At 34.2% G+C, this 11248-nt stretch overlaps 1 protein-coding gene across 1 annotated transcript in view; it reads left to right on the top strand.

Annotated features, from left to right (window-relative positions):
* The window catches only part of IBTK (inhibitor of Bruton tyrosine kinase), a 95957-nt gene that overhangs the window by 37376 nt on the left and 47333 nt on the right, over window positions 1–11248 (top strand). The window contains exons 16-18 of the mRNA XM_019651908.1: window positions 439–535; window positions 7861–7962; window positions 10087–10204. Coding sequence (XP_019507453.1) covers window positions 439–535; window positions 7861–7962; window positions 10087–10204 — 317 coding nt within the window. The remainder of the gene's footprint in view (window positions 1–438; window positions 536–7860; window positions 7963–10086; window positions 10205–11248) is intronic.

Here is an 11248-nt window from a genome sequence, read left to right as displayed (position 1 = left end):
CACAGGAAATGCAGAGAGTTCCAAACAAGATGATCCCAAACAGGCCCACCCCAAGACACATCATAGTGAAAATGGCAAGAGTGAAAGACAAAGATAGGATCCTAAAAGCAGCAAGGGACAAGCAGCAAGTTACATATAAGGGTACCCCTATAAGATTATCAACTGACTTTTCTACAGAAACCCTACAGGCCAGAAGGGAGTGGGCAAGAGGTCTTCAATGTGATGAAAAACAGAGGTTTACAACCTAGACTGCTCTATCCAGCAAGGTTATCATTTAAAATTGAAGGAGAGATAAAGAGCTTCCCAGAAAAGATTAGCTTTGTTTTTAATAAATGTTCTTCTGCATGATGTGATTCCTCTTCAGAGTTTTTTGTACCAAACTCAATCAGAATGTAGTAGTATTTTGTTGTTTAAAATTAATTATTTTATTTTATTTAGGCTTCCAGTTGTGCAGCTCTGGAAATGCAAATACATTCTGACATACTTAAAGTTATTTTGGACTACCTCTATACTGATGAAGCTGTGGTGATAAAAGGTATTAATAAGACTTAGGACATTTTAGATATTTAAGATGGAATTGAATAATGGTAAAATTAACATGTGAATCTTAATTTCTACCCTAATTGAAATACGCCATCAACATTTGGAATTAGTAATAGGGATGATTACTAACAGTAAAGGAGCGGAAAGAAAAGTTTGCATTACTTATGTGAAAACGAACTCTGGAAGAATTATATTTGATGGTTGAGGTTAGATTTAAATTTCATACTGAACCACTTCTTTGATTGAGATGAGGAATTGACAACAGGAAGTATAGTTTTGACAAATAATCTATGAAAATTCCTTTTGCCCTGTTCTTCCCCATATGATAACATATCTAAAGTGAAAGAAATAAAATTGATCCAAAATTTATGAAAAGAGTGCATTTATATATTTTGTCACCAGCACACTCATGTTTTAGTTGCTAGAAGTCTTTAGTCATAGACTGGTGCACTTCTGTGTTCCATCATATGCATATACCACATTTTCTTTACCCATCACCTGTTGCTAGACATTTAGACTGTTTGTGTATCTTGACTATTATGAATAATGCTGCAATGAACATGGGGCACAGGTATGTCTTTAAGATCCTGATTTCCATTTTTTGGGTTAAATACTGTTGGATTGCCGTATCATGGTATTGCTGTTTTTAATTTTTTGAGGAACCTCCATGTTGTTTCCGTAGTGGCTGTACCATTTTCACTCTTAACTGTACCAAGGGATCCCTCCACAGCCTCGCCAATGCTTATCTTTAGAGTTTTTGATAATAACCATCCTAAAGGTATAAGGTGACATCTCCTGGTTTTGATTTGTATTTCCCTGATGATTATACACTAGAGACATTGAGCATCGTTTCATATATCTTTTTTTAAATTAATTAATTTATTATTATTAGTTTCAGGTGTACAGAACAATGCAATAGTTATCCTTTTTACCCCTCACACAGAAACAACCCCCTTTCCCTCTATCCACTGCTCTCCCACCCCCGATATCATACTTATCTATTACAATTCCATTGACTCCATTCCCACACTCTACTCCACATCCCGTGACTATATGTATGTATAATTATATATATTTACATAAAATATTTGACATACAATATTATTCAACATCAGCTTCAGAAATACAGTGCGGTGGTCAGGCCTCTACACCGTCTATGAAGTGGTCTCCCTAACAAGACATGAGTCCATCTAGCCCCCTAAAAAATATTTACAACGATATTGATTATATTCCCCAGACTGTCTTTTCTATCCCTGAGGCCATACTGTAGTTACCAATTTGTATTGTCTCATCCCTTCCCCTTCTTCATTTCATTTATCTTATTGGCCATTTGTATGTTGTTTTTGGAGAAATATCTATTCAGGTCTTTCCCCAATTTGTTAATTGAGTTATTTGTTTTTTTGCTATTGAGTTGTAGGAGTTCTTATGTATTTTGGACGTTAACCTCTTATGAGATATGGTTTGCAGATATTTTCTCCCATTCTAAAGGTTGTCCTTCTGTCTTTTCATTTTATTGCTTCCTTTGTGCAGAATCTTTTTAGTTTCATGTAATTGCACTTGTTTACTTTTGCTTTTGTTGTATGTGGTTTTGATGTCATATGTAAAAAATTATTGCCATGACCAATGTCTAGGAGCGTTTTCCTTGTTTTAGGAGTTTTGTGATTTCAGGTCTTAGGTTTGTCTTTAATCCATTTTTCGTTGATTTTTGTGTATGGTGTAAGATGTGGGTCCAGTTTCATTCTTTTGCATGTAAATATTCAATTTTCCTAACACTGTTGAAGAGACCGACCTTTTCCCATTTTGTATTTTTGATACCTTTGTCAAAGATTAGTTGACTATATATTTGGAAGTTTATTTTTGGTCTCTTGATTATGTTCTGTTGGTTTGTGTCTGTGTTTATATACATTACTGGTTTGATTACTATAGCTTTATAATAGAGTTTAAAATCAGGAAGTGCCATGCCTCCAGTTTTGCTCTTCTTTATCAAGATTGCTTTGGCTGTTCAGGGTATTTTTGTAGTTCAATATTGATTTTAGATTTGCTTTTTTTTCTGTGAAAAATGACATTGGAATTTTAATAGGATTTTATTGAATCTGTAGATTGCTTTGGGTAGAGTATGCATTTTAACAATATCAGTTCTTCCAGTTCATGAATATAATATACCTTTCCACTTATTTGTGTGTCTTCTTCAATATCTTTCCTCAGTGTTTTATAGTTTCCAACAATTATCTCCTTGGCTAAAATTATTCCTAAGTGTTTTATATTGATATAATTGTAAGTGGGATTGTTGTCTTCATTACTTTTTGGGATAGTTCGTTGTTTGTGCATAGAAAAGCAACTGACTTTTTTGTTGGTTTTGTTTCCTGCAACTTTACTGAATTCATTTATTACTTCTAATAGCTTTTTGGTGGAATCTTTAGGGTTTCTATGTATAAAATCTTGTCAGCTGCAGAGACGGTTTTACTTCTTCCTTTCCAGTTTGGATGCTGTTTATTTCGTTTTCTTGCCTAATTGCTCTGGTTAGGACTTCCACTACTATGGTGTATAGAGTGGGCATCCTTGCCTTCTTAATCTTAGGATGAACAGCTTTTTTTTTTTTTTTTAATTAAACTTGACTATTGTGTTAGCTGTGGGCTTGTCACATATGACCTTTATTGTGTTGAGGTATATTCCTTCTATACCTAATTTTGTTGAGAGTTTGCATCATGAATGGGTGTTGAATTTTGTCCTATGAACTTTCTGCATCTATTGAGATGATCATATGATTTTTATCCTTCATTCCGTTAATGTGTATCATATTCATTGATTTACATGTGTTGAACCATCCTTACACCCAAGTGTAAATTCCACTTCATCATGGTGTATGGTCCTTTTAATATGCTGTTGAATTTGGTTTACTATTATTCAATTGCAGATTTTGCATGTATGTTCATCAGGGATATTGTTCTGTAAATTTCTTGAAGTGTATTTTCTTTGTCTGCCTTTGGTATCAGGATAATGCTGGCCTAATAAATGAGTTTGGAAGTGTTCCTTCCTCTTCAGTTTTTTTGACAAGTTTGAGAAGGGTTGGTGTTAATTTTTGTTTAAATGTTTGGTGGAATTCATCTGTGAAGCCATCTGGTCTTTTGGGAGACTTTTGATTACTGATTCAATTTCCTTACTCTTATTGGTCTGTTCACATTTTCTGTTAACTTGTGGTATGTTGTATATTTTAGGAATTTATCCATTTCTTCTAGGTTGTTCAATTCATACAGCATACACTTGTTCATAATAGCCTCTTATGATCTGTGATATCAGTTGTAATTTCTCCTCTTTTCATTTATAATTTTATGAGAGCCCTCTCCTTTTTTCTTAGTCTACTTAAGTGTTGTTAATTTTGTTTATCTTTTCAAACAACCAACTCTTAGTTTTGTTGATCTTTTCTATTGTTTTTCTGGTGTGTAGTTCATTGCTTTCTGCTCTAATATTTCCTTCTGCTAATTTTACACTTCATTTGTTCTTTTTCTAGTTCTTTGTTATGTAAAAAGCCTTGTTTGTTCTTTGAGATTTTTGTTGTTGTTAAGGCATTTATCACTATAAACTTTCTTGTTAGAACTTTTTTTGCTTCATACCATAGGCTTCTCTATGTTGTGTTTTCATTTTCATATGTCTCGGTATTTTTTTGCTTTCTCTTTGATTTCTTTTTTAACTTATTGGTTGTTTAGGACTGTGTTGTTTAATTGCCACATGTTTGTGAATTTTCCAATTTTCCTCCTGTTATTCTAGTTTTATACTGTGTTAGTTGGAGGAGATACTTGGTATGATATCAAATCTCTTTAAATTATTGAAACTTGTTTGGAGGCCTAACATATGATCTATCCTGGATAATGTTTTACATGCACTTGAGAAGAATATGTATTTGCTGCTATTGGATGGAATGCTCTGCATATGTCTGTTAGGTTCATTTGGTGTATGGTGTTGGTCGTGTCTGCTATTTTCTTACTGGTTTTCTGTCTGGATGATCTATCCATATTTCAACATAGAGCATTGAAGTCCTTCAATATTATTTTATTGATGTCTATTTCTGCCTTTAGTTCTATCAATATTTTCTTCATATATTTAGGTGCTTCAGTGTTGTATGCATATATCTTTACAAATTGTTACATCTTATTGACATATTAACCCCTTTATCATTGTATAATAACCTATCTCTTGTGACTCTTTTTAAATTAAAGCCTATTTTGTCTGGTATAAATCTAGCCACTTCTACTCTCCTTTGATTACTATTTGCATGGAATATCTTTTTGCATCCTTTCACTTTCAGCCATGTGTTTCTTTAAAGGTAAAATGGGTCTCTTGTAGCCAACATATAATTGGATCTTGTTTCTTTATCCATTCAGCCACTTTGTCCTTTGATCAGAGAATTTAATCTATTTATATTTATAGTAATTATTGATGGGTAAGGACTTACTATTGCCATTTTGTCAGCTGTTTTCTGACTATTTTGTAGTTCCTTTGTTTCTGTCTTCCTTGGTGATTTAATCATTTTTTGGGTAGTGGTATGATTTCATTTTTTAATCTTTTGTGTATCTATTATAGAGTTTAGCTTTGTGGTTACCATGAGGTTTACATATAACATCTTATAGTTATAACAATCTATTTTAAACTAATCACAACTTCATACAAAACTTTTATACTCTTCTGACCCCTTCACCCCCCTACTTCACCATTATTCTTCAAATATTCTTTATGCCTGTATGTATCTTGGTATGCTGGTTTGTGTGCCATAGTTCTTTTATGCTGTGTTTATTCATTCTTTTTTCCTTCTGTTCCTCAGGCTGGATAATCTCATTTGACCTATAATTTCTGTTTTCACTGATACTATTGATTTTGCGAGACATTATTCTCATACTTCCTTTTAGTTTTTTAAACAAGACTCCCTTGAGTTCGTTGGTCATATTTCAAATAGCTGTTTTAAATTCTTTGTCTAATACTTCAGCATCTTGTCTTCCTCAAGGATGGTTTCTCTTTGCTGCTTTTCTCCTATATATGGGCCCTACTTACATTCTTGCATGTTTAATAATTTTTGTTGTTGAAAACTGGACATTTAAATAATATAATGTTGCGGCTCTTAAAATCAGATTCTTATTCTTCCCCAGGCTTTGTTATTTGTTTAGTGTGGCCTTCTATATTTACAAGAATATGTTGGAACTTTTCAAACCCCTTCATGAACATCTGTATTAGTCAGCTCAAGCTGCCATAACAAAATAGCATAGACTGGGTAGTTGAAACAACAGAATTTATTTTTTTACAGTTTTAGAGGCTAGAAGTGTCAGATCAGGGTCTGGCAAGATTGGTTTCTGGTGAGAACTCTCTTCCTGGCTTGTACATGACTGCCTTCTTGTTATGTCCTCACATAGCCTTTCCTCATAGGGGGGTGGGGGGGGGCGTGAGAGAGAGAGGTTGTGTCTGTGTGTGTATGTAGAGAGGTGGGGGGGGATAGGAGGGAGAGATGGAGATATATTTCTGATGTTTCTTATTAGAAGGACACTAATCCTGTTGGATTAGGACCCTACCATTATGATTTTATTTAACCTAATTACTTCCTAAGAGGCCCCATCTTCAAATATAGTCACACTGGAAATTAGGGCTTCAACACGTAAATTTTCAGGGGACATAAACATTTAGTCATAACAACCTCTCTTTCCCTAGCTATTCTTTCTAACTTTTTTTGATATGTTTTTTGTTTGCTCCATTTGTTATTGTTGTCTCAGTCAGCTTCAATGTTAAACAATTGCTGCTGATTGCTTTTATTAAATGCCCCTAAGGAAGAGGCTGTTCACACTGAGCAAGCTTGGAGTGAGTAGCTCTTCTAGTGGGTAGGGTTTCCAGAGAACTGTCATGCAGGTCAGATAATGATAGTTCTTTGATAATATTGCTCTAAAGCTGTTAATGTCTTCTCCAGTGGCTGTAGCTGTTCATTTCCACTGTGATAGCATGGTTGTTGGTTTTCAAGACTACTGCGGAAGAAGGGAGAGAAGGATCTAAATAGGGAAAGCTGCAGTGTCCCAAAGCTCACTGTTCTTACCAAGATTCCGATAATTTTCTTGAGTCAGGACTCTCCAGATTATTGCAAGCATTTGGATAATATCTAGAATTCTGAAAAAGTTGCTTTTGACAATTTTTTACAGTATTCTCATTGCTTTTGTAAAGGAATAAAAAAATTAGAAATAGGCCTTAGTCTGCCATTCACCTCTCCTTCATTTAAAAAACATTTTGTTTTTTCCTTTTTTTCTTCTTAACTGTTTTCCCTCCTTTCTTCCTTTGGTGGTGCTATTGTTTGTTTATTAATGTCGTTATTCTGGCAGTGGCTCAGGGACATTGCTTAAGGCCATTAGTAGTACTCTGCACCAAGAAGGTTATTTTAAATTAAGAAATTCCTATAGTTTAAAAAATATACTCTTAGGTGACCAATTTTGTTTTAAATAAGGAAACCTAATTCACCACTAGCCTCCCCCTATTAATGTAAATGTTAACATACATACCTACATATTAAGTTTGATGCTGAGATTTGACTTTCCCCTCAATTTGAAAAATATTTGTCTAAAAACATGAGAGATTTTTAAATCAATCAGGCTTTCCAGTAGCCCTCTGAACTAAAAAGATCAACTCAAGGGCCAGGTGAGTGCCGCGTTGGTTAGGAGTTGGCTTGGGATGCCTGCTCTGAGCAGCAGGGCCCGGGTTCAGATCCCACATATGAAGGCCAATGACGCTTCACCCTCTTCAGCTAAGATGGTGAACAACAGCTCGACCTGGAGCTGGGCTTCTGTGAGTCGTCAACGACAGTATAGGCTGCAGTGGGGCAGGCCAGCAGCGGGCATGAGCTGCCGTCAGCAGCCGTTTCATGGCCGGCGAGCGATTGCCTCATCTGGGAAGAGAACAATCAATGATAATACCAACTTGGGCCAGTGAAGCGATGTCCTCCACAACTAGACTGAAGAACAGAAGAACAGCAACTTGTCTGTTCCCCTTCCCCGATTTCCCAACACACTTCCCCTCCCCCAATTCCCCAATAAAATCTTTAAAAAAATAAAAATAAAGAAAATAAAAAGATCAACTCAAGTTGCCCATTTCATGGTCCTGGTGTGAGCCAGGGCATTTTGGTAGAAATGTTTTGAAACTATTACTATTTATCATAGTTGCCATTTCAACATTTAGAAAATACCATTATAATTCTCTTTTTCTTAGTGTCTTAATTACTTGGATTTGTTTTCCTAGGCATAATGTTTACAAAGTAATAAAAAGTGATGCTTGTTTTCTTTTTCTTTTTTTTTTTAGAATCTCAAAATGTGGATTTTGTTTGTAGTGTTCTTGTGGTGGCTGATCAGCTTCTCATAACTCGATTGAAAGAGATTTGTGAAGTAGCATTAACTGAAAAGCGTGAGTATTTTTGAATTAGAATATTGGTGTTTTCAGGTTGGTCCAGGATTACTATATTTTATTAACTTTCTGTTGCCATTTATGGCTAAATGCACCAATATTTTTTGTATTATGAGAAATGTCAAAACATTTAAACCATTTCATCACTTACAAGCACATCATTATTTCAGAAATGCTTATATGTGAAAATATATACAGTTTAGAATTGAAATATTTATTTGAAATGTTATAAAACCATGAATAATAAAGATGGTGTGAAATTTATTTTGAAATTTCAAGGGTTAGAGTTTGGAAGCAGAAATGTTTTACCCTTGCCCTTGTCTTGACTATGTCTGTGTTAAGCTTTCCATTTCCTGTTTGCTGGAATGTTTATGTCACCTTCCCCTTAATATATTTGATCAAAACACGTCTCTTTTCTCTCAAACTTCTATTTTTTTCCTCTTCATTATTTCAGTTAATTGCATGACTTTCCTCCTGAACACCCCAAATTATTTTTTTGTTATTTTCCTTATACCCATATTCTTTTAATTGTCAAAACTTATTCATTTTAACTATGTTGATTACATCCTCCCACCTTTTTTATTCTCACTTTGACTGTGCTAGTTATCCATCTCTTCCGTGTAGTGTCACAGTAGTTTTTAAGTCTTTTTTCTTTCTTCTAACTTTCCTTTAATCTTTCTATAGGAAGTAAGTATATCTTCCCCTGTTCAGATATTTTTAATTGGTTACTCTAGAATAAAGGTTAAATTTCCTTAGTTTGACATAAAACTTTTGTGAACTTCTAATCTTATCTTTGTTCTCCTTCATTGCCACTTCAGGAAGTATGAAAGGATTTTCCGACAATTATTTCTAATTTGTACTTGCTAGTAATTTGTCTTAACTCTAGTGTCTTATTTACCCACTTTTCTTGAGTTCTGTGTACTATCTTCTCTTTGGTTATCAAAAAGAAAACAACAGCTCTGATGTTTTAATCAAGAAAAGGGAAATATATATAAGGATGCAACATAAAATAGCATAGAGTATCCATATAGGTGATATCCATATAGGTTCATTTTCCTGGCATTCCTTGGATATTCTTAACCGTTGTTGCGTGATTGCCTTTATTAATGAATTCCTTGATCTTCCTAGAACTTCACAAGAGAATGATTCATCAGAAGTTTGTTCTCTGGTTATTGGGCAATCCTTGTTCCCAACTGAACAACTAAAATTTTTATGTGGTCCATTTTCACTTCTGCAAAATGGGAGACTTTAGGTTCATCATTCATTAGTTGACACTTTAGATTACTTAGGAGTGAGATAGAGACCGTTACAACCTGCAGTTATAACTTTTGACAAGAGTTACAAGGGAGAAAGAAAAAAGAAATGGAGGAAACCTGGTGTAGGAAACAGTTGTGTTCCTCTGTTTGCTGGGATTCAGTAAATAAAAAGAATCGAGAGATTCTGGAAGTCAAAGTTACATGCTAGGTAGGTAGAATATTCGGGGACAGTCTTCTAACAAAACATACTTCATATGTAAAGTTATTAGGATTGTAACAAAATCCAGAATCTGTTGTACAGTATACCTGATTCTGCACTAGTATGTGGTAAGATTTAGATGCACTTATTTTTCAAATATAGTGTATATGTGTGTATGTATGTTAATATACTCAAATTCTGATTGATTACTCAAAAAATATATTCTACAGAATGATTTTGTAAGTTTCTCTTAGTCTTAAGAATATCTTTAGTTTTATAGAAGAGAGAATGACTATTCTGTGCTATATAAATGAAAAGGAAAGCTGTTTATCAAAGAAAGTTTGAAATATTAAGAGGAAGATCATCAGTTCTTATGTGTTTGCTTTTAGGTGCCATTGGTACACCTTCTCTTTTCTTCTGCTTAAGTTTTGTTTTTGTTTTTGTTTTTTTTTTAATATTCACTTATGTTTTCTTATAACCAATCATTACTTTGGCATATTGGGATGGAAAATCAGTTTTATATTTGCTCTAGTATAACATTTTTGGCAAGAAATTGCTTTCAGTTGTCCTTGTTCTAAATGTTCAAACATGACAACTTTAGAAATAAGTATATTTTAGTGTAGTAACATGCCTTTCATCTCATTTTGCGTATCTTTTCTTCCTTTGTAGTTACCCTTAAGAATGCTGCTATGCTACTAGAATTTGCAGCAATGTATAATGCTGAGCAACTGAAACTGTCTTGTCTACAGTTTATAGGGCTGAATATGGCAGCTTTACTTGAAGCAAGGTAGGCTGGGTGCAACGAACATTATATGATTGTTGCAAAAGCAATTATATACAATAGCAACTATATTAGTAATTTAAAAGTGAATAATGATAAATTTCAGCTTTGTAGAAAAAATGAAAATGTAAGAGGTTTCAATAATTTCATCAATGTTTGAGTGCCTGATAGCCAGCAATTGCAAAGATACAACAGTGAACAAACTAAACAAAATCCTTGCCCTCAATGGAGCTAACATTTTGGTTGTAATGTTGTGCAACAATATTTTTACAAGTACATTTTTTTGTATGTATGCATGTCCCTTTGCTTGTTTAGGTTGATTTGTAACTATGTAATTTAGCTATGTAACTTGTCTTTTGGAAACTATCTATAAAACTAAGCCAGCACTTAATTAATTCACCTGTAAGCATGTATAAAATTTGCTACTGGTTGAGTTCCATTATCTCTTTGTATTCACTTTCTGTATTTCTTGTACTATGCATTGATCTTTCATCAAACTTAGGGTACAAGGGTATGGCCTGAAAATTTTAATCCCTCTAGTTTGTTGCAAGCTGATAGACGTGTTGAGTAATGAAATATTACTTATAAAAAGTGACACATTTTACATAAAAAGTCAGCTAAATATATATATATATATACCATGTTTGATAAGCTAATATTTCATATTATATTGAGGATTACCTTGAGGAAAGATTATACTGTGGAAAGAATTTGGTAAATGCTAATGATTTAGGAGTCATACAATTTTAGAGGGACCTTGGAAATGTCCCATTGTTTTTAGCTGTTTTAGTAGTGGAATTTTTTTTTTTTTTAAGATTTTTTTTGAAGAATTGGGGGGATGGGAACAATGCTGGGAGATTGGGGGAAGGGGAACAGACAAGCTGCTGTCCTTTTTGTTCTTCAGTCTAGTTGTGGAGGACATTGCTTCACTGCCCCAAGTTGGCACCATCATTGCGCTCTTCCCGGGCGAGGCACATCAGTCGCCGGCCTCTGTACGGATGCTCACTGTGGCTGCTGGCCGCTCACGCTGGCTGCTGGCTACATACGGTA

The sequence above is a fragment of the Hipposideros armiger genome, unplaced genomic scaffold (genome assembly GCF_001890085.2).
Source record: "Hipposideros armiger isolate ML-2016 unplaced genomic scaffold, ASM189008v1 scaffold_169, whole genome shotgun sequence".
In the NCBI taxonomy this organism is placed as follows: Eukaryota; Metazoa; Chordata; class Mammalia; order Chiroptera; family Hipposideridae; genus Hipposideros; species Hipposideros armiger.
This window is presented reverse-complemented; position numbering and strand designations above follow the sequence as displayed.